This window comes from Protopterus annectens, chromosome 7.part0, assembly GCF_019279795.1.
Source record: "Protopterus annectens isolate FY-2018-M chromosome 7.part0, PAN1.0, whole genome shotgun sequence".
In the NCBI taxonomy this organism is placed as follows: domain Eukaryota; kingdom Metazoa; phylum Chordata; order Ceratodontiformes; family Protopteridae; genus Protopterus; species Protopterus annectens.
In genome coordinates this window covers 28,489,864-28,517,581 of record NC_056739.1, presented here as the reverse complement: position 1 = coordinate 28,517,581, position 27,718 = coordinate 28,489,864, and the positions used below count along the sequence as shown (strand labels likewise).

The window sequence follows — 27,718 nt, the reverse complement described above, 5'->3', positions numbered from 1 at the left end:
AAACACACTCTGGCTAGGCTTATAAATGCCCTAGGGCAGATAGCCTAGTATGAACCTATGAACCTATTACTAACAAACATGTCTCTAAGGCCCTCCCAAAATTACATCATTTTTGACACTTAGGTTTTCCCAGTATTCACATTGCATCATCTTAACACCTGGTCTGAGTTCTCAGGCCACAAACTGCATTATTTAGCAATTTAACACCTGCACAGAACTTACAACAATAGAAGACATTTCACATGTATATACTAACAGAAACTAAAGCAATAAAGCACCTTCCGCATCTAAATTCTGGTCATAAACTTTAGCCTTAAAACAATGGGCATGAAATCTTCATCCAGACGCCCTCAAGCCGAATTCTAACATGAAAGGATACAACATGCTTCACTGGGCCAGTAGAGTGCAATGTTGTCACATATTTTGCAGTTCCACATTTCACAGTGTTTTCCTACATTTAAAAACACAAGCCTGTATTTTACATTTATTTATACAGCTGATAGAATTATTTATCAAATTCTATTTGACTAGGCTGGCAGCCTTCACCCATCTCTCCCCAGTCTTCAAAGGACCCATTCCACGTTAGCTCCTACAGACCAGTTTCTATTTTAAGCTAAGATAATTGTTTGTTTCCTTAGTTTCTAAGAAGATGGCCTCTGTGCTTCCATATTTAATTCACCTAAACAGTTTGTGCATAACCATACTACATTTCTCAACATGCAACATCTTTAAATGACCCCCATCACTGACCTTTCCAACATAAGTAAGAGGCGTCTATTGGTGCTGAGTTTTGATGGTGAGAAGGCCTTTGATAGGGAAATTGGGGAGTGCATATTTCTAGCATTACAATGCTTTGGTTAACTAAAGCAGTTAACTCTGATGTATGTGTCACAATATGGATGCTTAATAAGCAGAGTCAAAATATGTTCCCAGAGTCAAAATATGTTCATCCTTTTCTGAGAAGATCCCTCTTTGGTGAGGCAGGGTTGCCACCACTCCCCACTTCTTTTCACACTTTATATAAAGCCAGTAATCATTAAACTTAGAAGCCACCAATGTGTGGGCTGTCAGTTAGACTCTACATATTTGACTGACTTTATATATGCATGTTATATGTTGTTGTATATGGGAAACTAAGACTGTGAACTCAACCCTACCTTAGACATGATTGGAAGTTTTGGACAAGTCTCTGGATAGAGAATTAACCCCAACAATACAGGGGTGATAAAAATTACTTTTGCTCTATTTCCTTTTCAAAGGTGCAACACCTATACATTAGTTATCACTCTGTTACTCTTACATGTATTATCAGCAAATGTTTTGAAATAATTTTCTACTCCTTGACAAAAGGAGCACTGTGTTCAACCCTGGTTATTTTTCAACATGGGTTTAGCCAAGTGAGATTTTATCTGATTAACCTGTTAAGTTTCTATCACAAACCCACTTCAACTGATTCCCAGATATTATCATCTGATGTGATCTACTTGGATTTGGCCAAAACATTTCATTCCATTTAAATTAAGAATTAATTAAGAAATTAAGACAACTTTATTTAAACTTGGAATTGATCAGTATATAATAAACTGGGTTATTAGCTGGCTGACCAATAGAACACTTAAGGTGAAATTTGAAAATAATATTTCTAAAGAAATGCAGGTTGCAGTAGGAAGTTCCTCGGGATTCTGTTCTTGGACCCTTCTAGTTCAATACATTTTTGACTGACTTCCAATCTCCAAACAGGATTTTATTTAACAAGTTTGCAGATTATAGTAAAATTGGGGTGATTATTACCTCAGTTAATGATCAGGCTAATTTATAGGGTTTTCAGGCTAACTTTCACTTATGATCTTTAATGACAGCAAAATCAAGGTGGTGTTCTTTGTCCTGAATTATCCTTGTTTTACCTAAGCCTTGGATAATATTTATAAAAGCAGTAAGATTGAAATCCGAGACTTAGGTCTGGTGGTGGCGTGCAGACTGAAATAACATGATAATTTAACATTTATAATAAAGTGCTACTCTGTAATTAGAAACATTCTACATAGCATCTCTAGTTATGATGGAAGAGTTTTAATACCCCTTTACAAGGCTATATTAAGATTTCATACAGAATATTGTGGTGCTGCCTGTGTTTACAGTTGTGTTCAAATATCCAGACTGGAAAGAATGCAGAAGTATTTTACCAGACAGATTGATGGTGTTAAGAATTATCATTAGAGAAATGGACACATACAGCTATTTCTGTATTCCTTGCACTATAGATTGGTTAAAGAAAACCTCATTCTTGTATTTACATATTTAAATGATGGTGCATTATCAGCCACTTTGGGTCTGAAATTCATTCAGCACCATCATGGAACCAGGAAAAAAAGTTGTGTGTCCATGTTGCTCTTTTCATTGGGGAAAAGATCCCACCACAGGCTGGGAAATTGTGGAATGATTCTGTGCTGTGCAACTTATAAACAAAGGCATGGCATCTAGGTCCAAGGAAGTCATTGTTCCACTGTATTTGGCATTCATCAGCCTTGTCATTGAGTACAGTGCCTCCCTTTGGTATGTACAAAATTGGAGCATCCATAGAGGTTCCTCACTAAAAGGACATAACATTTCCTATGCAGATCTCATCAAGGCCCTTTCCCTGTATTCTAGCTCCTACATGCTGTTGAGGGGAGATCCTTGCCTGGCATACAAGGCATTGTCAGACCCTGACCTGATGGACCTCCTGCATATCTGCAAAGCAAACCCATTCTGAAAACTTAAACCTTGCCTGTGATAGAAATAGGACCTGGTGGAGACAGAGGCATGTATCCCATAGGCTATCTCCTCTCTGGAACAGGCTCTCCATCCATGTGAAGCAGAGTTCTTCCCTAACCCAATTCAAGTACAACTTGGACAGCTTGATGGGGAACAGGAAATTCATCCATGGTTTGGCACCTATCTCTCTACTGGACACAGGCAGCTTGTAAATGGTTCATCTCTGAGGCCCCTGCTTACACTTATCAAGGGTACCAGCACTTGTCAGAGATTTGAGATACATGTCTAGGCTTAAAAATGCCCTTGTGGTCATTAGCCCAGTAAATATCAATGAACCTGTGATCTCTCTACAGAGATCAGGAAGGCCTCTAGTGTCACTATATTTAAAACACTTACTGACCACTGGTATGGTGATAGGGCTTTTAGTCCTTAGTAACAGGCAGAAAATTAACTGAAGGTCTCCATTAAGACTCCGAGCTTGATACCCACCAATAACTGAAACATATTGCTCAGAAGTACAGGTTTCTGAGTTCATCTGAGAAAATGACCTAGTTGGGCCTTAGATGGTCATGTATGTTGCAGGACTTGACTGGATTAACTTATGACCTAATAGCAGCCAGGATAAGGCCATAGCTTCAAATGTGGAGGAGTGTCAACCAGAATTTTATGCAGAGGATTTCCTCTAGTGAGTGTTATGTTCTTCTTTTTATCTTCTGTGCTTCACAGGGGCCTGTCTTTTCCAAGTGCAGATGAAAGTATAATGAGAGAATGACTTCCTGCTTTATATGGAATGGGCAGAAGCCAGGTTGTCATGGAAATTAATAACTTTACCAGGAGAAGGATGCAGTCTATCCTTACCTCACTTAGAGCTCTACATGAGAGTAGAGTGAGGCAGGGTCTTGCTAGTGTTAATCTCCTCCCATTACACAACAATTTGGAAGCCTATTTTACTTCAAAAAATTAGGAACCTTACCCCATTTTATGAGTCACTACTGGCTAATAAGCCACTTTCCCTTATACAAATTAACCCTTTATTGATGAAACTGGTTAATGTTACAAAATGGTGCTTCCAGACAATGAAGACAGACATGTGGGTAGATTAAATTTGTCCTATAGTCCTACATAATAAACTAGGTATTAATTACTGCAAAGTTTTTTAGCTGTTAAAGAAAGAACCAAATATGCAACACCTAGTCCAGATAAAATCACTTTAGCTAGCAGATATAGGACAGACTTATATATCTTATATATTTTGTTGGGGGGGCACTTTCTTTGGAATGGAGAGCCCCCCCACAACGGCCAATGCAGGTTACCAACAGGACCAACAGGACCTGTGGTAGGAGGATGTTCAGGGGGGTTTGTGAACAATAGGTTGTCAGACTGGAGTGAGGCCAAAAAGAAAATCTGCACATAAACAGTTGTGCTTGTTTCACATATGAGTGCATTATTTGTGCACATACAGTACTCCCAGCTGGAAGGGTTCACAGTCGCTGCAGCGCTCGAATCTTGTCAACTGAGGATGTGATTATGCAGTAGTATTTTTACTAAATGAATGGGGAGAATGCTAAAATACTGAGATGATAGTTTTGATAAAGGGAGACAAGGGTCTTCCCCAGTGTCACAGAGAGGGATCATTTGAGAAACAAGGCAAATGGAGAAAATATAGTATAATTTATCACAACGCATATCAACTTTTTACAACCTTTAATTTTATCAATTTGAATGTACTACCCTTCCCCACCAAAGCTCAAAGAAGGAGTTAAACCCCTATGCATATTTTCATCTACCATATTCTCAGTAAAACATTTATCAGTCCTGGTTATAAAAGTACCATGCATTTTCTGATTAAAAATTTCTGTTTGTTCCTGTTGCAGATATTGCTTCATCCACAATCACTCCTGACTCCCAAGGAGCAGACTATCAGGGCCCCACAGTAGTGCTGCCTTGTTATTTCAGTGTTGATTCAGGAACATTGGATTTGCGCCATCTTGTGGTTTTGTGGCAATCTAAGGAAAAAGAAGTGGCAAAGTTTGCTGACAACATTCTTATTAACAGCAGAAGAGCAAGGCTTTCTGTGGATGAGCTGAGGAAAGGAAATGCATCACTAGTACTTGCCAATGTTTCACCAGCAGATGCAGGGGATTATACATGTGATGTCCAGTACTTGTCAGACACAAAACCAAGAGTCACTGTCTCTCTAAATGCAGAAGGTAACTTTTTATCTCATAACAATGCTAAACTGACTTTTTTTTCGTATTCATAGTCTAAGGGAAGCTATACTGTGTCAACTTTAAAAATAGAGCAGTTTTCAGTTCGTAACATTTATGTTCTCTAACCTGATGCAAATTTAGAATCATCTTGTAACATGCAAGGGATGCTTGGTTTCTGATCTAAATGTGATTTAAACTTGCATCATTCCTGATCAGTTGCAATTCCTTGGTCTTCTAGTTAGCACAGGAGAAAGTGCATCAGCAGTTAACAGGCTGCTTCTTGTGGTACAGGGGTTTAAGTCCCTCAGCATTCATTTGCTGAATGAGTTACCTTGAGCAAGATGCTAAACGAAACTGTGCTATGGAGCAACTGGAAATTTGCTAACATCCTTAATGGTCTCCTGAACTGCATGCCTAGTAAAGCATAGTTGTGTAAGGACATACCATAACAGTAGATGTACTACATATGACTGTTGCAGTATTTCTTACAATGACAGATATTCTGCCAATGGTTGCCCCACATCTGGCCAGCACACCAAAGCTTGGGCCCTTCCATGTGATGCACATTACACATATGTCCTATGCCCAAAAGCATGAGGTACGCAGGTGACTTATGAACACAAAACCCTCAGAACTGATTTTCCCAAGGAAAAAAGCAGCAGTGGAAGAGAAGCATCAAAGAATGTACAGACACGTCAAGGAAAAAAAGAACAAATCTCCCTAGGCCAGAAAAAAAAGAAGAAAGATGTGAGGGACAGAATACTTTAATGTGATAAGTAGGACGTCTGTTCTTAGGGTAAGTTCTTACACAGCTGTACTATATCCTTCCATAATCAGTGTTGCAGTATTCTGTACATAGTGGGAGTGTATTAAAGATACACAAGAGCTTGAAGGAGGTAGAAGGAACTGAGAAGTCGTCCAAAAAACATGGAGGATGATTCTAGAAAAACCTGCTCTAACCCTAGAAAACACATCCAGCTGAGAGTACTTAGTACAAGAATGCACAGAAGACCAAGTAACAGCTTCCAGAATGGATCTGTAGGATAGTGTATGTATGTTGTACCTTTAAGAGGCATTTCAAGGACAGCACGTGCATACAAATAGCAAGCGCGTGCTAGCTTCTGTGCCATTTTGAGAGTGCAGAGAGTGAGCATGTATGAGTGTGATAGCTTGTTTGTTTATAACTGTATCTAAGTTGAAATTACTAAGCTTCAATCCTGATGTGCTTGTACAAAAATAAAGCTGCTTGAACAGAACCCACGAATGCTTGTCTGTTTTATCCTGACTGGAAAAGGAACATGGTGGCAGAATCGGGATTCCAGAGCCCTGAAGTTCAGAATTAACAAGGAAGGTAAACTAAGTGAACAGAGTACAAAAAGGGCCAGAAATGAACAGATTTATTTTATAAAAAAGATAAAACGGAGCATTACAAGGGCACAAACTACATTATTAAACATGCGAGAGACATAAAAGGTTTATTAATTAAACAAAATGTTTAAAATTATGATAGTTGATAAAATGATTATCAGAAAAGCACAAAGGGTTTGGAATTACCTCGGAATTGTAAACGAGCATGTTTAGAGTAAAACAAGCACAAGAAAAGTATAATAGGCCTGAAAAAAGAGTAAACGAGCAAAATGAATACAATAAGGGCAAAAAGGGCACATTAAGCATAAATAAAGCAAAGCAACTGAATGTTTTTTTGGCAAACTGCTGTGTTTTCGCATAAACTACTGTTTTGTATTGATTGAAGCTATCAAGAACATAACCTAGAGTTATTTGAAGTATCTCAAAGTGTGTAAAAGTGCTTACAGCATGTGCTTATTACTGTGCATTTATTCTGCAGAGTTTATTTCTGTGCAAAGTGCAACTACTTCATAAACTACAGGCAAAATATGCCCATTTCGAAAAGTTTCTTGTGCTGGGTGTGTCAGATTCAGTGCCAACTTTACCCCTTTCTCCCCCCACCAAAGGCCCTATCACAACACCAAAAGAAAGCCTGGTACCCAACATTTTTGCAGCACAGGTTAAAAGCTGCACTGTCCAAAACCAAGAATACAGCATCCATGGGACCTGATAATATCCCTGGCTGCATTCTGCATGAGTTACAAAACAAACTGGCACACACATGTGTGCCCTATTCGGAAATAGCCTTATCTCAGGCTTCGTCCCTAATGAATGGTGCACTGTTATAGTCATCCCTCTCGATAAAGGGAGAGCAACTACAGACCCTGGGAACTATCGCCCCATTAGCCAGATGAGTCTGGTATGTAAAGCTATGGAGTGCATCATCATGGACCTGATTAAAAAAGATATAAGCAATCTCCAAACTCTTCATCCCATGCAGTTCGGCTTTGTTAAAGGGAGATCCTGCCTGCTGAACCTGGTTGACCTCTTCAAGGCAGTGGATGAGGGTAAGAAAGTGCATACAGCCTATCTTGACCTGGCCAAGGCCTTTGTTACCATTCCCTACTTGGATATCATTGATAACTCACCAAACTAGGCATCAATCCTTATATCATCAAGTGGGTTGCAAATTGGCTCACAGAACGGACCCACAGGGTGAAAGTTGTGAACTCCAAGTCTGACTGTTGACCAGTCACAAGTGGAGTCCCACAGGGCTCGGCCCTAGGCCCTCTCCTGTTGGGCATCCACTTCTCAGAAGTCCAGGCCAACATAGAGGGACTCTGGCTGACCAAGTTCACTGATGACTGCAAGTTAGGAGTCATTATTAACTCCCCATGTGATGCAGACATCCTATAAAAGGGCCTCACTGAGATCAATGACCGGTGTCAGAAAGATGGTGTTAAGCGTAATGCCAAAAAATACGTTATCATTCCCTTTGGTAAAAACTCAGTTCCCACTAATTACCATGTCGATGGGCCCCCACTGAACACTGAAGGGGCCATAAGAGATTTGGGCACCCAAGTCGACAGCGACCTCACCTTTGACCACCACATTGTCAGTGTGGTCAGAAAGTCCTTCTACGTGGCACATCTCATAATCAAAGGTTTTGCATCTAGGAAGAAAGAGGTCATTATCCCTCTGTACTCATCCGTCACTAGACGGATCATTGAATATAATGCCTCATTTGGTATGTACCTGACCAGACACCTACAGCAGGTGGAGAGGCCACAAAAAGGAAAAAGAAAAAATAGGTCTTAAACACATGTCCTACAAGCACAGACTCAAGAAAGTTCAGCTGTTCTTACTCTCTTATCATCTACTTAGAGGTGATCTCTGCTTGACTTACATAGCCATGTCCAACCCAGTTCTACTTGAAATGCTACACCTAAAGAAATCCCAATACCCCCGCACCACATGCTCCAGAAATCACAGTCTCATTACCACAATCAACAGAACATGTTGGAGGAACAGGTTTATCACCCAGAGACTGCCCATTCTCTGAATAAGCTTCCCATTCTGTCAAGCAGAGCACCTCGCTGGCCCTCTTTAAGAGAAATCTCAATGAGTGGATGGGTAACAAAGTTCACACCAGGGATCATCCCAGTTGCCCTATTAGATAGAGGCACTGTGAACTAACATCGGGTGGCACAGCGCCAGGGCAAATTTTTGGGCTAGGCTTGTAAAGCCTCCAGGGCCATTAGCCTAGTACACACCTATGAACCTAAGTGCCGCCATTACAGAGTGTTTCTTGCACTGTAAAGAGTTATTTAGCAAAGTAAAGCCATTTTGGGAAAATGCAATTACTTTGAAATGTTTTTACCCTGAGATTTTTCTGCTCAGTTTATTCACACAATGCAGTTATTTTGAAATGTTTCTTACACTGTTAAGATTTGATTTCGTAAAGTACGGTAATTTCAACAGTATTCTTGTGCCCGAGAGACTTATTTCGCAATGTTCAGTTATTCAGAGGTCTGTTGTGCTATTGGGCATAGTTACAAATACTGGCATAGATTTCAGGCATATGTGCAAGTGTGCACATTCATATAGTTAAAAGTGGACTTGGGTTGCATTGCATTTTACTATAATTTGTTGGCATGGCAGATGGATTTTAAAAACCATCACCACTTGGGTTTCATCAGAATATTACAGAGAATTGGAAAATATTTCAGCAAGAGTACACATTTTTTATACAAGCAGCATATTCTGACAAAGATGCACACACCAGGGCATTCATTTTGCTAAACCTAGCTGGGTCAGAGGCCATTGAAAGAGAGCGTTAATTTGCATATGCACCAGCAGTATATGAGGGAGAAGGTGAAAACCGTCATATTGTTGTACAGGCTGACTCAAGGGAAGACCCCACGTGTTTGAAATGCAAATTCAGGGAAATGTGTAACCCTCAGACAAATGTTACATTAGACAGGCATTTGTTTTACACAACAGATCAAAAGCAAAGAGAAACTTTTGCAACTTATAGTACTGACCTGAGAAACAGAGCTAAAACATGTAGGTTTGGTGAATTAAAAGATGAATTAATAAAGGACAAGCTTGTTTGTGCTATTAATAGTGCTGCAGTGAGAAATATTTTGCTTTGTAACCATAATATAATGCTGAGCAAAGCTATTGAGATTTGTCAAATCCATGAGGTTACAAAAGGCACACAAGTATGCTTGCAAGTGAAAAGAGCATGGTTTCAGCAGGCTCCAGAGCAAATGTAGACAGCAGGCAACACGTGGCTAGCAGAAGCAGGATTAAGCACATGGCAGCTGCTACCGCTGCAAGCTCTCCAGGTAAAACCCATAGTTTTCCAGCAAATTCTAAGAAAAGCACATGCTCAGTGCAGTACAAGGGTGCGTCAGCAAAACCCAAATCGAGCTTTATTGTTAACTATCGCAATCATGGTGGCAATCTCGAGTCTAAAAGAGAAAAATGCTTAGCATTTGGTTAGCAATGCCACAAGTGTAAAAAATGGAACCATTTTCAAAAGTTTTGCAAATCAAGTAAACCTCACACAGTTATAAAAGAAAGGTCACTTAAAAAAGCAAGCTGATCACATAGAGAGCTGCAATTCTACTTTCTATGTAGATGCTGTGCTACTGATTGGTGAAAAGGGTGATGCAATAAATTTGTTGGTAAAGAATGAAGTGTTTTGTACTGTCCAGATCAATGGTAAATCAATCCAGCTCAAAGTAGATACTGGTTCAAAGTGTAATGTTATGTCAGCAGACACATTTGGTAAGGTGAGAGTTGGTGAACAACTTAATGTGGCTGGTTGTGCGAAACTTGTTGCTTATGGAGGTGAAGAAATTCAAACCAAAGACTCGGTAGTGCTTTCATGATATTTGGCTAGGAACTGCTACAGCTTACTATTCTATGTAGTCTGAAGACCAGTGCAGGCCTTATTGGGTCTCAGAGACAGTTTGAGAATGAATTTGCTTTCATTTACCAAAGAAGTTCCTCATATAAGCACATCTCCTAGTTCTAATTTTACTGAAGCTATTTTCTCAGTGTATGCTGATGTTTTCGATGACAAGTTAGGTAAACTTCCAGTTGTGTAGTCTATGAAGTTAGACACAGAGGTCAGTCCACTGGTCAGACTGGCGAGAAAAGTTCCGATAGCTATCCAGAAGAAGGTCAAAGCTCAGTTGGATAAAATGGTGCAGCAAGGTGTGATTTGTCCAGTTTTCAGAACCAAGTGAATGGGTGTCATCCATGGTAGCCGCCCACAAAAAAAGGCTGAGACAAAATAAGAATATGTATTGACCCAAGATATTTGAAAAATGCATTAAAGAGACCACATCATCCTATGCGCATAGTTGAGGAAGTCACAGCCCTTATACTAAATGTCACTGTTTTTTCTGTCTTGGATGCAAAAAGTTAATTTTGGCAAGTGATGCTTGATCACAAATCTTCACTACTGACTACTTTCAGTACCCCATTTGGAAGATATAGATTCCTCAGAATGCCATTTGGAATAGTTTTTCAGCGTGCAATGGACCAAATTTTTTCAGGTTATCCTTGTGCCATAACAGATGATTTATTAGTTGGAGGCAATGATGATGCAGAGCATGATAGAAACTTTAGGAAAGTTTTAGACAGAGCACGTGAAGTGAACTTAAAGCTCAATCCTGTGAAGTGCAAATTTAGTCTACCAGAAATTACATATGTAGGTCATTTATTTACTAGCATTGGTTTGCGACCAGACCCATCCAAGCAAGCAGCCATTCTTGAGATGCCAGGACCAGATACATACCTCTCAACTGTACTGAATTCTGAGGTATTTTACGTTTTGGGGGCAAAATAGGGTGCCATAAATTTTTGAGTGGCCCCTTCAAATCCTGATTTTTTTGTTGTTTATGCTTTTAACATTGACGTCATGCACCCCCGAACTAAAGCTTACGTGTTTTTTATTATTTAATGAATGACTGCAAATCTGTCAAAAAAAAAAAAAAAAAGTTTAGTGAGGTAAAAATAAAGATCCCAAATCTGGACATTTTACACAATTCTGAACTTGACAAGTATGCTGACAGCACACAACAGCAAAGGGATTACTTTGTAGTATGCTCAGGTCAAAGTATTACAAGTTTTTGCAACAGAAAATGGAAAATTATTCTCCAAAGTAAGAAAAACAAAAGAAAGCAAAGAGTCAAAGCTACAGAGCTAATAATTGCCAACAGTTTTATTAAATAAAATAAGATTGAGCACTTTGCGCTTTTGTCTAAGAAAAACAAAAAAATTAAAGCGCTTAATCTTATTTTATTTAATAAAGCTATTGGTGGTTATTAGCTCTGTAGTCTTTGCTTTCTTTTGTTTTTCTTAACAAAAGTGCTCTGCTCAATCTTAATTTTATTTTCAAAAGCTGCTGCTGGTGGTTATTAGATATGAAGTTTTTTGACATCAAACAAGCAGTCGTTACTATGTGTGTTTTCCCCCTTTTGATTTTCAACATCCCAATCCATTTGGTTTCTCCATAGGGAAAGAACAGATAAGAACAGTAGTCATTCCAGCAGTACTATAATAAACAAGGAAGCCGCCAGTTGGTAATTGTAGTACAGTTGCACATGCAATGTTCTGGTTCCTCGAGACGTGAAATGTTAGTGTGTATGCAGCCCAGTTATCCAACCTGCTGACGTTAGTCCGACTCCCCGCCAATTCATTCCAACAACTGTAAACCAAAGAAGACTGGAACTTGTAGTGTAGAGAATTTAGCAGTCGCTCTCTCAGACTATCTCTAGAGAAAATGATAAAGTATAAACAGAAACAGTGGGTGTCAGTGACACAAAGTGAAAGTGAATAGCTCAGTGACTCAGACTTCCCAGAGTGAGTAAATGAGTGATTACAGAGCTTTGAAATTATTAAAATAGTGGAGACCGTGCACCATGCTGCAGTTTATTCTTTCATAGCCTTTCACTTTTTTAGCCATCCCAAAGATAATGCATTTGCAGATAATGAATGCGAATACGGTATGTATTTGATGCACAGAAGATTGTTTCTTAGTGCTGCAGAGCACAAACTAAGAACCAAAGTGAAAGAACATTAAGTATATTGTCATGGGTTGTACTAGCTGTTGCATTCATTGATTAGGAATTTGAAAGTCATGCTGTCATTTAAGCAGCATAGTCTCACCACATAACCCTACCACATTTACTGTGTCTGTTTCAATGTGTTGTTTGATAAAAAGATTTTTGGAAGTAGATTGAACATTAGCTTTAGATGATTGTCATTATTGAAGTGACACCCTGACCCCATGAGTAAAATGGGAAAATGGGAAAAAGGGATGACGGATGGATGGATTTATTACTGCCTGTTTAGATGTCTGTGGTGAAGTCTGTGAAGTAAGTGAGAGAGTAAAATTGTGGATGAGGGGTTTGCATAATATGTCACCACCTGGCTTAAGTATTTAAGGGTGAGACTGAAGGCTAGGATTATTGTTTGTAGTTTTTTCAAGAAACTTTTTTACTTTTATTTTTTTAAAGGGTGGGCAATCAATTTATTTGATATAAGGGTTTGTCAGGTGGAGTATGTAGTTACTAATAAATATCTTGTCCGACTTGTTATGGTGAGTGAGTTTCTGCATCTTATTTCATTGTGTTTCAGTGGAAATCTGGTTGTAGTCTTTGATTTTGTACAACATTGACAATTGGATGGGGGACTGCAAATTCACTCCCTGGGTGGCACCTATGTCCCCTCATGAACACACGTGGTCAGTGCTGATCATAAACTCATTATGTGAATAACTACCATCTAACGAAGGTCAGTTAGGAAACACAGGTATAATATAGCTAGGATTGTAAAGGCCCTAGGGCCATTATCCTAGTAACCTCCTATGAACCTAGAAGATGTTCAGGAATCCTAGTTCATATTGATTGAGTCCTTTTTTCCTTTTCTTCTTGGCTGTGTCTCTACTTTATAATTGTTCAACCAAGTCTGAAGTTAGACATGGTGCTAATTTACCTCTAAGTCTTCTGGTCTGTAATGCAAAAATGTTTTTCTTGTATAGTACCAAATTAGTCATACAATCCTTCTAGAGGGGATCCATACTGATCCCCGAAGGAACTTTTTACCAAAGCACAAATAGCCGGGCATACTTCCGCAAAAGTGCTTTTCACTGAAAAAGCACTTTTGCAGAAGTATGCCTGCAGCTAGAGGGAGTTGTGGGGGAATGACTATTGTGTAGTTTGTACTACGGTGCGGATAAGGGAATATTCCCATTTCCCCACTGTAGTGCGATCTCGGAGTAAGACTATTAAAGTAGGGGGGGTGTGGGGGGCACAGCCCACCACATGGGGGGTGCAGGGGGGCTACTAAATGTTAGTTTACTGTTTTTTTTGTTTTGTTTTTTAACACACTTTAGCGAAAGTGCTTTTTCAGTGAAAAGCAAGTTTGCTAAAGTGTGTATGGTGATAGAGGGTTCAGACTGTTGAACTTTTGTTCAACAGTCCTAGATCCTTCTAGAGCACAGGTAGCACTGTTGACATTGAACATAGGCGATCAGTCTGCAGTACTTAATTATATTGTTAAAATAACTTCAGGGTACTAATCCCACAACTCCACTGGAGTGGGTGGGGTTACATAATTATGTATGTAAATTTTATGTTAATCAGTGTTCAGATTTGTACCTATTTTTCATGTGCCTTTGTCCAGATTTTTGATGTTTCCAGGTTGAGAGGTATGACCAGATAATGTTCAAGCTCTACAACGTTTTTTTGGTATGGTCAACTATTTAGGCAAGTTTATACCAGACGTCAGTGACTTGACAGCGCCTTTGAGAGAGCTAATGTGCAAAAATGTTACATGGTCTTGGTTAGAACAGCATCAGGGAGCATTTGAAGACCTTAAGCAGAAAACTGCCACCCCACCCTCATTAAGATACTATGATGTCAATAACCTAGTAACTCTTTCCTGTGATGCTGCAAAATTTGTTCTTGGCATAGGTATTCTTCAAGAAGGCAGACCAGTAGCCTATGCATCTAGATCACTTACCCAAACTTAAATGCAATATGCTCAAATTGAGAAAGAACTTTTGGCAATAGTACTTGCATGGTCAAAGTTTCATGATTATATCTATGGTTGAGCTATTCAGATGGAAACTGATTACCAATCTCTAGTCACTATTTTAAAGAAGCCTATGCATTCAGCTCCAGTGAGATTAGAAAGAATGATGCTCAAATTGCAAAAGTACAACTTCAAAATGGTCTACACAAAAGGCAGACTTCTTTATCTGGTGGATACCTTATCCAGATTGCCCAAAAATACAATGTAACAGCTTAATGCAGATAATTTTTACTTTGATCTCATGAAAATGCATAATTTTTCTACCACACGACTTGATGAGTTGAGAGATCATACAAAGACTGAACCAATTTTGCAAAAGCTCAACCACTACACTAATGCTGGATGGCCATCAAGGCAATCTAGTGTACCACCTGAAGTGCAAACTTATTTTCCTTACAGAGATGAGATGCTGATGGAAGATGGCATTAGTTTCAAAAGTCCTAAAATTGTTTTTCCTCCTTCCTTACAACATGAATATATCCAGATTTTGCATCGTGGTCACCCATGTTCCAAATCTACCAAAAGAAGGGTGAGAGGACTTGCATTTTGGACTTCTCTGGCAAAATACATTGATAAAGTACTTTCTTGTTCAGTATGCAACGGTATTAAATTGCATTTGCAAAAAGAACCACTTCAGCTAAGTCAAGTTCCTGAACTATCTTGGTCAACAGTAGCCACTGATATATTCGAGTGAACAATCAGCATTACTTAGTGTTAGACTCTTATTCGAACTGGTTTGAGATTGATTTACTACCTAATCTAACATCCACCACTGTTATCACCAAGTTAAAATGTCATTTCTCAGTCCATGGTAGTCCACACAAAGTTATTTCTGACAATGGCACCCAATTTACTAGTCAGTTGTTTCAGATATTTGTAATAGAATGGGACTTTGTACGTTACTAGTAGTCCAGAATATCCTCAGTCAAATGGGCTAGTTGAACATGCAGTATAGAGTGCAAAGCAATTACTAGAGAAGTCAAAGTGTGATAATACCGATGTCTTTTTGAATTTATTCAATCTCAGAAACATACCCCGTGACTATAGTTACTTGGCGTGCCTGCTCAGAAACTTCTATCTAGGCAAACCAGAGCAACATCAGTTCCAGTTTGTTGAGGCCTAAAACAAAGAACAGAACAATCAGAGCCCAACTATACAGAAAGTGTTCTTTCCAGAAGTTCAGTTATCAGTTATGATAAATCGAGTGGATTTCTTCATCCATTGAAATGAGAGACAGTGAGAATACAAATGGCAAAAGGTTTCGGCCAAATTGGTCAAGGAACACGTATATGTGCCAAGCTGAGATCCTACTTCATAGAATCCGAGGGTGTGGAGTGCAGGAGAAATCTCAGACATCTTACTCCTGTACCAGAATTGATATTGCAGCATTGTTCCTGTGATACAGAGTCTAGATCTCAGACCAACCCAGACAATGTTCCTGATGAAGAACATGTCTTAACTTCTACTTCCATTCCTGATGATGTTCCTGATGTCCCCAAAACTAATTATTCAACATAGACAGTCCCAGTTGTTAGACCTAATTGTAATTTTTATGTCACACGATTTGGTCGTATTTCCAGGCCTAGTGTGAAATACACAGCAACCTGGACATAATTGCCTGTCTGTATTTCGTTCTATATAATTGCATGTCAAAGAATTATTTGTATCAATTGCATGTCAATTAATGTCGTCAATAATGCTTGCATCACTTCTCAAAGAGGGAGGATGTAGAATATGTGTGCATGTTTTACCTTTAAGAGGCGTTTCAAGGTCAGCACGTGCATATAAATAGCAAGCACGTGCTAGCTGCAGTGCCATTTTGAGAGAGCAGCCAGAGTGAGCATGTATGAGTGTAATAGCTAGTTTGTTTATATGTTTATGTAAGTTAAAGTTATTAAGCCTCAATCCTGATGTGTTTATACATAATAAGGCTGCCTGAGGAGAACCCACACATGCTTGTCTGTTTTATCCTGACTGGACAAGCGACGGGATCTAACACAGAGACCCTTAAAAAAGCTTTAAAAGAGGCAAGAACTCCCAAACAGAAGGCTGAAGCTGTTTCTCATGTAAAGAACAGCAAAAGGAAATGGTTTTAGAAATCCAAGAAGAAATGGTTTGCTTGGGAACTGCTAAGCCTAACTTTTTACCTTGAAAAGTAACAAAAAGCTGTTCAGGGCTCCTAATATTCTTAGATTTATCCTGGTAGGTTCTGAGCTCTTTCTGCAAATCCACTCTTCTTTTGAAGCGCAGTAAAGAAAGTGAGAAAATGAACAGTCTGATTCAAGGGTAAATCATTGACCACATTAGGCATAAACACAGGATTAGTTCTGAGAGACATCCAGTCTCTGTAAAAACTAACAAAGGGAGGGAAAGCCATAAGAGCCTGAAGATCAGAAACCCTTTTTGCTGCAAAGCCACCAACACCACCATTTCCAGGTACACAATTTCAAAGGAAGCAGCAGTTGGTTCAAAAGGTAGTTAGCTCAATTTTTTTAGAACATAATTTAGGTCCCAAGGAGGAGGAGGAATATGTTTTCTTAAGGGTCAAAGATGAAGGATGGCCTTTAAAAATTGTTTGACCTAAAAATCTAGAAGAAAGTGGTGGATCAAGTGGCAGACAGGCAGAAATGGCTGACAAATGAGCTTTGACAGAGAAGTATGCCAAAGCGCAACTAAGCAATTCACACAGAGATGAGAGAACAGTAGGAATCCCAGCAGAAAGAGGATCATATTCATTATCATGTCACCAAGCATAAAATCTCTTCTATTTAGGTAAATAAAATTTTATAGTAGCATGTTTTCATACCTCCTGTAAAACCCTAAGCACATCCTTGGAAAAATAGGGGTCGGAAAGGTGTCAGAACCCTATCACCCAGGGAGTTAACTACAGGGTTAAAGATGAGAGTGAATGAGGGAGCTCCTGTCCTGTGTGAGTAAGTCCACCCTGTGGGGTAAATTGTGATAACTGCCTTTGGCCAGGTAAAAGAGAAAGTGTTGTGTGGGCCAAAAAGGACTCACCAACTAGATTTTTGGTCTGTCCAACATAATCTCGTGAAGGACCTTTGGCAACAGGGCAAGAGAGGGAAAAGCATATTGGAACATCCCTCTCCAAGAAAAAGACATGGCGCCCAGCTTCCAAACCAGAGGACTTGGCAAGTAAGTAGTCTGTTCTGAGGGGAGGCAAAGAAATCTACTTGAAAGTACCCCACTGGTGAACAATATCCAGGAAGGCCCCTCTATGCAACATCCACTCATGAGGATCTCCCTGGATCTACTTAATGTGCCTGCCATCACATTCCTGTCTGAAGGACTAGATTGCCTGAAGAATCACCTGGTGTTGAATGGCAAATCCCATGCTATCAGAGTCTGCACAGGTGATAAGAGTCTGTCCCTCCTTTCTTTTTTATGTACTACATGATTGTGGTTTTATCCGTAAACACCCTGAGGAGCCCCGGAGACCAAACGTAATGCAGGGAATGAAGAGCCAGAATCAAGGATTTCATTTCCTTGGCATTGATCTGCTCGGGTCTGTATTAGAACACTGAAGTTTCAAAACTTCGAATGTTCTAATATCGAACCCTATTCAATGAAAGTTGAAAACATCAAACATACAGAACAGCAAATTTTTTCCTAGGGAAAAAATTTGCTGTTCCAAAACACATACACACAACACAAGCACATCAAACAAACAGCAATCCACACACATACACCTAAAATCTTACACTTAACCCTACACTAAACTATACATACACCACTAACTATCCACTTACCTTAACCCAAACCCTAACCCTAAGGTATGTCACTATCGCACACTCACCTCACCCACGCCCTAACCCTAACTCACCTACCCCACCCTATCCCTCACGTCCAGACAATCGCACACTTACCTGACCCGTGCCCTAACCCTAACTCACCTAACCCGCCCTAACCCTCATGTCCACACAATTGCACACATACCTAACCCACGCCCTAACCCTAACTCACCTAACCTGCCCTAATCCTCACGTCCACACAATCGCACACAAACCTAACCCGCACCCTAGCCCTAACTAACCTAATTCACACTCAGTCGCACACTTACCTGAACCCGACCCGTAACTTTCCACCACAGCGCTGAAAATACAGAAGCAACAGAAACAGACAACCAAATTCTTTCCCTAGGAAAAAAATTGGTTTTCTTTTGCTTCAATATTTTCAGCATTCGCTGAATATGGTTTGATATTAGAACATTCAAAGTTTTGAAACTTCAATGTTCTAATATAGACCCAATCTGGTCCACTGCCTCCTGGGGACACCACTCTCCATGAAACCTAATGTTGCTGAAACAAGCCCTCCAGGCCATGTCTAAAGCATCTGTATACAGATCCTGAGTTAGGTGAGTCATCAGAAATAGAAGACTTGGATTTAGAGTGAACTGATCAATCCACCAAATAAAATCCTTCCCTAGGCCAAGCATGAAAGGAATCCGGACATACAGAGGATGGTAGTATTGAAGCCACACAATCTTTAGATACCACTGGAACTTCCTTATATGGAGGCTGGCATAAAGAACCATAGGGCTAGTGGATGCCTAAAATTCTCTTGCTGAGGTCTTTTGCACTGTAAAAAGGAAGTGAAAGAAAGTGGTAAGAAAGGGAACCCTGGGTGGTGGAAGAAAGGCTGTCTTGGTAAGAGTTTGAATTCTGCAAACCAGGAATGCATCTCAACTGCCCAGATTTTTGTAGAATGTCCAGATTTTTCTTGACATTTTTGGTCTGTTCTTCATACAGTTTTTGGTTTTCTAGGAAATCACTGATGATTAATGTCATTAAATAATGGCAACCATTTTAGGTTCAGACTTTATATCATTCAGAAAATGCTTGCTAATCCAAAACATATTATTCTAGCAATGTTCTAAGTTTATAAGATCAATATTCATATTTTGTTCCTGATTTTGGTCCTTTGTGCCTCCATTATTTAATTTGTCCAGATTTCTTGCCCTAAAAGTTTGAAAGAGATGAACCCAGGAAACATGATCATGAGAAGGAGTCAGAAAAGATTTTTTCAGATTCAGAGTGAAGTCCACTTTGCAAAAGTCTCACAGAAGAACTTCCTGGGAATAAACTTTGATGAGGTCAGCCAGACAAGGAAAAATCTAAACACCATGACATTGCTATTGAGCAATAACCATTCATCTAATTTACTAGTGAGCAAATCTTAATAGTGAGCAAGTTATCTTGGTACTTCCTTATTATAGCGGCCCCTGCGATAGTGTCTGTGGTTGCCTGCATGCCTTCATCTAACTGAAAACAGCTCTATTCATCAGTTTTGAATATTCTGTTAGAAAGAGCTTCTAAATGACTTGCTTTCATTAAAACCTCTACTTTAAAAGTCGAGTGTAATGGCACAAAACAGAATACAGCTTTCAGAGTCCCCCTGTTAGTGCTCCGTTTTTATAGCGGCCATGCCGATAGCGTCTGTGGCTCCCACAATAAGGAAGTTCCCAATTTACTTGTGATCTTATTTTAGTTTTGTAAAGTGTTATAAACTGAAACAAACACAAGTAAGACATGATAATTGCACTAGAGAAAAGGAGTCTGAACCTCATCTAATGGGAGTTGCTGATTTTACAGCTTTTATTTAGATGAAATGGACATTTAAAAAATTCTGACTGTTAATGTTAATGACGTGCTATGATGGTGTTACTAGCTTCAGAGAAATATATAAATGCAAACACAATCTGTAATAGAAAAGGAACCCTTTAAAAAAAAAAAGGTTCTCATTTTCAGTCGAAGTGTTTTAACGTTCATTCTACTTCTGTTTTAAGGCGGCTGTAATATGGAAGTACCCTTATCTTTTGACTTATGATTCAAATATGTTCTCTGCTATAGATGCAGTAACTGATTTACTTTTTTAACTATGATATTTGCAAAGTGTGTGCTATTTTACAAACATCAATACAGTATTAACAGATTAATCCTCTTTGTAGTGTCAAATGCTTGGTGCCAAAGTCATGGCTTAAAACTCAATGCCATATAATGCATTATAGTACCTTTTTTACAGTACCTTTTGAGGAGGCTGGCCACCCTAGGTAACTACATCATCAATAAAAAAACACCCCTAAAAGTTCATTCACAAAGATCAGGGAGCTCATATGGATAGTAACCTAGCCTTCGACAAACATGTGTTCAAGGTAGTAAAAAAAAAATTCCTCAGTTTTCTCATCTTATAAGTAAGGGCATGGCAACTAGGTCCAGAGAGGTCATCGTACCACTGTATTCAGCCCTCATCATACAGTAATGAGACAGCACTTCAAGGCTTTCTTTGTAAGTTCTTTAAGCCAATCTTTTTGGTTAGGCCTCTCCAACTGCTTAATATGTATAGGCCGGTAAATGCCAAAGGGGTTATTATACTCAATAATAGACTCAATATTAGGTCTAATTAGGGAAGAATACAGATGTATGATAACACTGCGGTGGTGGTGATGCAGTAGCATTGTCGCCTCACAGTTAGACGTTGCCCATTCGATTCTCAGTTAGAGCGTCTCCTGTGTGGCGACATGCGTGAACGGGCATTCCTTCATTGAAGGTTGTGCGTTAGGCCCGGCAAGCCAGCACGTAAAACTCTACTGCCAATCATTAGTGGACCAGAGTTCCACTGTGGCGACCCCTAACCGGGAAAAGCCGAAAGACACAGTCAGTACAGAAGTATGATAACCTACTTTCACCTGGATAATATTGTCTTTGATGGTAGTTGTGCCCAGCAGTAGGATTCTCACAACTGTTGCACCGTGATGATCAGAGAGGGAATTATCATTACTTCTTTGAATGGATTGTCCGTTATAATTATACATTTATTGGAGAAATCGGCTTACCAAATGAGAGAATGCTAAAATCCATTTACCACAAGAGAATGCTAAAAACCGTTCACCACATGAAAGAATGGTAAATCCATTTATTACATGAGAGAATGCTACATCTGTTTACCACATGAGACAATGCTAACACTTCTTTGCTTTTAATTTTAGCCCATTTCCATAGCAGAATCAGTTTACCAGCATAAGCTCCTTCCATAATTTGAAGGTATGAGAGAGGGCATTTGATAATGCTCAACTTACAGTCATTTGTGAACATTATTAACAAATTGTGCTGCTTTCTGGTCTGGAAAGCAGAGGTGTAGATGTTGGAAAGGAGAAGAACCAGGGACAAACCCTGAACCACACCACAAGTTACCGTTATACTCTCAGAGGAGGCGCCTGCCACCTTATTGACATGGATTGTATCCTTTAGCTAATTTGCTATCCTCCTTACCACCTAAAGATCAACAATAAAGGAGCTCTATTTATGATCCAGCATGATCCACAGACCCCTTTCAGCCATGACTGAGGCAACAAGTGCAAGGGTACATGCAAAACATAGATATACAGACAGTTTAGAGTTACCATTCAACCAGCATGTTTTGAGATGTGGGAAGAAATTGGAGAATGGGAAAACGAATGTTATGGCCATTAGTTAAAATGCTTGTTAAATCAGTCAACTAGATAAGCATTTAAAAGCACAATGCAGTTGTTACGGCTGATGGTAGATGGATATAGAGCAGCAGGAGCAGTACCCGTGTGGGTAAGGAATTCCAGATGGATAATATGGAGGAAATGGAAAGGGGAGAGGAACAAGTGTACTACAATGCTGCAATATAAGGAAATGAGGCATGGACATGACAAGAATGAAACATTATGATGTCACTCAGTGGAGAAAGTGGTGATGGTCCTGCAGTGATATAATGTGAGGGAGCGAGGGAAGAGGGAGATTAAACTGAAGTGCTGTGATACAAGGAGTGGGGGACTTGTGATGAGATTGCACTGCTAGGGTGTGAGGTAGTCGGGGAGGGCAGTGCTGGGACCACATTTTTAGGATGTAGGGTTCTGAGGGGAGGGCAGTATGGGGAGCACACTTTTAGGATGTGAGGGGTGGGCAGTGCGGGGATCACATTGTTAGGATGTGAAGGGAGATGGGGAGAGGGAATGAATATAGTGGCGTGACAGTATATGAAGCTGTGGACAAAGAGAGGGATGCAAATGCAGTGCTTGGATATGAGTCAGGGTGAAAAAAGAGGGATGGGACCCCAGCACTAGGACGTCAGGGAGTGGGGAAGAGAATGTTGGGAATGAAGTGGTGGGATATGGCTCTTCTCTGCATTATGCTGATGCAATATTTTCTTTAGCATCAAATAACTAAATAAATAAAAACAGATGACAATATGACCATCAAGGAATTGGCTGCATCATGTACAGGGAACTAGGCCTGACTGCAGCTCCAGTGATGCTGGTTTATGTTGTTGGGTTTGGTATTATTTAAGCCAGATTTAGGGGAATTTTCATTAAATTCAAAACAGCTTTCCCAGAAAAGGAGGATGTCAGGAAACTGCAAGATGTGCATCTTAAATGTCTAGAATTTCTGGATTTTTGCTGCATACTTTTGATCTATTCCTCATCAGATCTGTGGTTTTCTCACAAAACATTGAGAAATTAAGCCACTAAAAATGACAGACATTTGTGTTTCTGGCTTCTTTCTTTTACAAAATGCATGCTAATGCAACATCTGCTGCTATTCCAATTTTCTAATTTAGAAAAGGAATATCTAAAATATGTCACGATTTTGGACCTTTGTTCCCCCATCATTTTCTGCTCTGTTCAGAATTCCTGTGCTAAAAAGTTGAGAGGTATGCTGCAAGGGGAGCACATCTTAACGCTTAATCAGTGAGTTTTCAGGCACTCCAGTTGAGATGCAGATACATGATTGAGTGTACCTGCTTTATAAGGCTAGTGTTATTAACACAGTACTAAATCTATTGATTGTCAGAGGGAAAGCAGAGTAGCTGGGTACTGCATTTACCAGAATAGCAAGCAGCCATCACCTTCCATCCCCTAACACAACCTAAACAAAGATGTAGTTAGGAAAAGTTATTTTTCTTGGATTGTAGAGACCCCACCAAGGCTAATGTAGACAACTAACAGGCGGTGAGATGGGGGCAAGTCAGTGGGATTTGATGAAATGTAGGTGGTTATAGTGCAAAGAGAGAAAATAAATGAATAAACAAATAAAATAAATGATGGCAACCTTTGGTTCAGCTATGACTGAATTAGGACTTTGAGAACAATTTGTGTCCTGAACTGGGAGGGTTGATACATGTGGCAGGACCTTCACCTTGTTACCACTACATGCTGCCAATTTGGGGTGTGTACATTATGTGTTATCATTAATAGAATGGGGAATATGAAATAATACTGTAAAAAACAAGAGTCAAGGGACCCCCAAGATTCATACAACACTGAGAGGGATCCAGCTGAGAAACAAGGAGTTATAGGGGCATTACAATCCAGTTTGACATAACACTAATTATGCACAACTTTTCTATTTACTACTTGGATTGTACTGCTCCCTTGCTCAAAACAAAACTGTTGCCCTTTGAAAAGAGTTGCATGCCTTTGCCTATTTCTGTCAGCCAAACTCATCAGTAACAAAATGCTTAACAGACCTTATTGTAAAGGTGACATGCAGTTTCCATTTAACCAAGATTTTTTTTTGTTTCTGTTGCAGATGTTGCCCCACCCACCACCACTCCTGGCTCCCAAGGGGCAGACTATCAGGGCACCACAGTAGTGCTGCCGTGTTATTTCAGTGTTGACACAGGGATAATACAATTGCATCATCTTGTGGTTCTGTGGCAATTTAAGGAAAAACGTATGGCATTGTTTACTGACGTCAGTCTTTTCAACAGCAGAAGGGCATGGCTTTCTGTGGATGAGCTGAGGAAAGGAAATGCTTCCCTGGTACTTACCAATGTTTCACCAGCAGATGCAGGGGATTATACATGTGATGTAAAATACTTGTCAGACACAAAACCAAGAGTCACTGTTTCTCTAAATTCAGAAGGTAATTTTCTATATTAAAGCAAAAATTTGCATTTTATTTCTCATCCATATTGTAAGGAAATTATGCAGTGCCTGCTTTAAAAGTATAGCAGTTTTTGGTTATAAGCATTTAATTAATTTTGACCGTCTAATTTAGAATTAAATTCAGCTTCCAATATGTGGTGCTGCACTGGGTTTCAAATTTAAATGTGATTTAGAATTACACTCTTCCTTACTCTTGAGGTTTCACTTTCATTTAGTAATTTATTAACCAGACACGTTGACTGAGCTCAGAAAACTCCTTATATTCCATGTTATGTATCCAGTTGTCTGATTTTTAAATCCCATGTGGTTTGGAAACACTGTTCTTAGGTTTAATGTCTGAACAGAGTACGGTTTACTATAGCAATGGTGACATTTGGCTAAGGTTGTGCGGCAGGTTCAACATTATTTCAGTTCTCTTACAGGTATCACACTCATTCAGTGCCACACTTGTTTACAAGTACCACAAACTGCCACAGAGATACTAGGTTGTCAACTCAAAGTTCTACAGTGCCTCGCAGGGCTGTTTAAACTTCATGCATCAGAACTTTAGAATCTTTTATTTTAACTGGTAGGGGAATGTTTTCCCTTAAGCTACAAATGTATTTTACCCTGAACCTGAAAATTAAGATCTACGATGTAAATTAAGAAGTACATGGCAATTTCATTCCGGATTATTGAAAAACTACTAAACATACAACTCTGTTGGTTACAGTGGGCTTTGGTATTTTCAATATTTTAAATAAAACCTTTGAAATATGATTTTATGAACTTACCTGAACCAGATATGAGCTTTCTGTTTAAGTATCAAGTAATAGTTTTCTTGGATCAGGAAATGACCAGCACTACATAACAAGATCATTTGATAATCCTGAGTACAAATTCTGACCACTGCGAGTTTTAACATAAAATTCTTCTAAATGCTTAATGTTTCAGAACTGTCAGCCTATTGATTTTAGAAGAGCACTTTAGGCAAAAGACTTCACAAATAAAGTTGTAATAGAAAAATGTCTGAAAAAATAAAGTCAAAGTTGAAAATATAATGCATCAAATACTCAGTAAATACTTTAAATATTTTAAACAAAATGCATTGCAAGACAAAATAGCTTCTATTGTGAAAACATTGAGGATGTTTTTTCTTTAAAGACAAATAATATGACAGAATAAATGCCTATAAATTAACACTATTTAGATAATTCCAAATGTCTCTGTTCCTCAAATATGTTCAAGAATCATATGTAGTTATCAGGGGATATGCAGGGCAGGCTGTACTTTGATAGTGCCTTTGTGTAAAGTAAGTTGGAGTTCAGCATCTGGATCACTAGGGATCTGTCCGGTGGTGATGAGGTCCTTCACAAATATGGTAGGCATAAAAACCTAGGTTTGAAGGGAGTGCTACCTTTACAACCGAAACTCAATCGCAGTAACGGTACATAGATATATTATGTTTAAGATGCAGGAGCCCCTCAAGAGCAATAATTTTTGTTACAACTTCTGCAGTTAAAAGAAGACACTTTGATCTCCTCTGGTTTAGAATTGGAAATAGCTACACTAATATCTGCTGACAGTACATTAGGATAGCAAGCACACAGTGTGTCCAGAAATAGGAATAAATCTACTACAGTCATACAGCTGCATGCTGCTACACAAATAGGGTGTGTAGTTTTTTCCTTTATATGCATATTATCAACAGTGACAGTTAAAGAACTCCAGTGTTATGTAACAAATAAGCAAAAAGGAATGGAGAGATTTTTAATGACATTTTACCTAATGCATATTGATTTTGTGAAACACTTCTGCTTATTAGTTTCATTGCATGACTGAAGTCCTTTAGATATTTCCATCTACCACATCTTCAACTACAAGCATGCATCAAACCTTGTTGCAAAAATTCCATAAAGCTTCTGTTTAACAAATATGTATTTTTTTGTTCCTGTTGCAGATATTGCCCCACCCACCACCACTCCTGACTCCCAAGGGGCAGACTATCAGGGCCCCACAGTAGTGCTGCCATGTTATTTCAGTGTTGATTCTGGAACGGTGGATTTGCACCATCTTGTGGTTTTGTGGCAATCTAAGGAAAAACAAGTGGCAAAGTTTGCTGACAACATTCTTTTTAACAGCACAAGCTCATGGCTTTCTGTGGATGAGCTGAGGAAAGGGAATGCTTCCCTGGTACTTACCAATGTTTCAACAGCAGATGCAGGGGATTATACATGTGATGTCAAATACTTATCAGACACAAAACCAAGAGTCACCGTCTCTTTGAATGCAGAAGGTAAATTTCTGTCTTATAGCAGTGATAATCTTTGCATTTTCCTTATCTGGCAGTTGGCTTAGACGATTAAAATGCTGTTAAGTGACTCAAGCCCAAATCACCTTTTTTGTATACTTCCAGTTCACACCCATAGCTCCTTATGGCATCCACAACTTTTTTGGATCGGACTTCTTTAACTAAATGATGCACTAGCTAGTAAAAGGCATTATTAGAAAGGGCAAGGAGTTGTTAATAAAATTACACTAAGGTTGTTAGTCTAGGATGTTCTGCAGTGGAGAAATTAATCTCTGTTTGCCACTTAAAATTGATGTTTATATTTTCATAACTAAAAGACCTACATGTTACTGAGGTGTGTGATGTAAGACAAAAATGTGTGAGACAGGAAAAATAACTGAAAATGCTGTTTTGTATCTCACTATAGTGGAATGCTGCTAGTTGTTTGTTAGTAATTATGAATATAATCAATGTTTACATATGTACTTAATACTTCAAAAACCAAGTGACTTAAAATGTTGCATGGCATTAAGTGAAACCTTAGATGTTCATAGGATCATAGGCGGTTACTAGGCTAATGGCCCAAAGGCCCTTACAAGCCTAGTCAAGTTCAACCCTTGTTCCCATGAGAGTCTGCCTGAAGCAGTCACTGGTCATAATTTAACTTTAAGTCCCACATTTTGAGAAATATCCAGTATTTGTTTTGCTAATTATACAATTAAGCAGATGTTTTCATACTTTTGTAAATAGCTTAATAAACATAGAGTACTACAGGGAATTCTTGCTCTTATGTGAAAGCTTATATCTGGTTAACATGCCACTCAACTGTCCAGATTTTCACATAATGTCCAGATTTTTGCCTCATACTCTTGATCTGTTTCTCATAAAATCTGTGCTTTTGTGGAAACTCCTTGAGGACTAAAGTCACTAAATAATGATCGTTTCAGACTTCATATCCTTCAGAAAAAATATACATGTGCAAAGCGTGTTTTTCTAGCAACTATTTTAAGCCTATAAGAGCAATATTTAAAATGTGTCCCTATTTTGGTGTTTTTGTTCTCCTATTATTTTTGGTTTTGTCCAGATTTC

The 27,718-nt window shown here is 39.1% G+C and overlaps 1 protein-coding gene across 1 annotated transcript in view; it reads left to right on the top strand.

Moving 5' to 3' along the window:
* LOC122805777 overlaps positions 1 to 27,718 on the top strand; it is a 407,858-nt gene that overhangs the window by 259,043 nt on the left and 121,097 nt on the right. Inside the window, exons 8-10 of the mRNA XM_044076043.1 lie at positions 4,629 to 4,964; positions 24,002 to 24,337; positions 26,300 to 26,635. Coding sequence (XP_043931978.1) covers positions 4,629 to 4,964; positions 24,002 to 24,337; positions 26,300 to 26,635 — 1,008 coding nt within the window. The remainder of the gene's footprint in view (positions 1 to 4,628; positions 4,965 to 24,001; positions 24,338 to 26,299; positions 26,636 to 27,718) is intronic.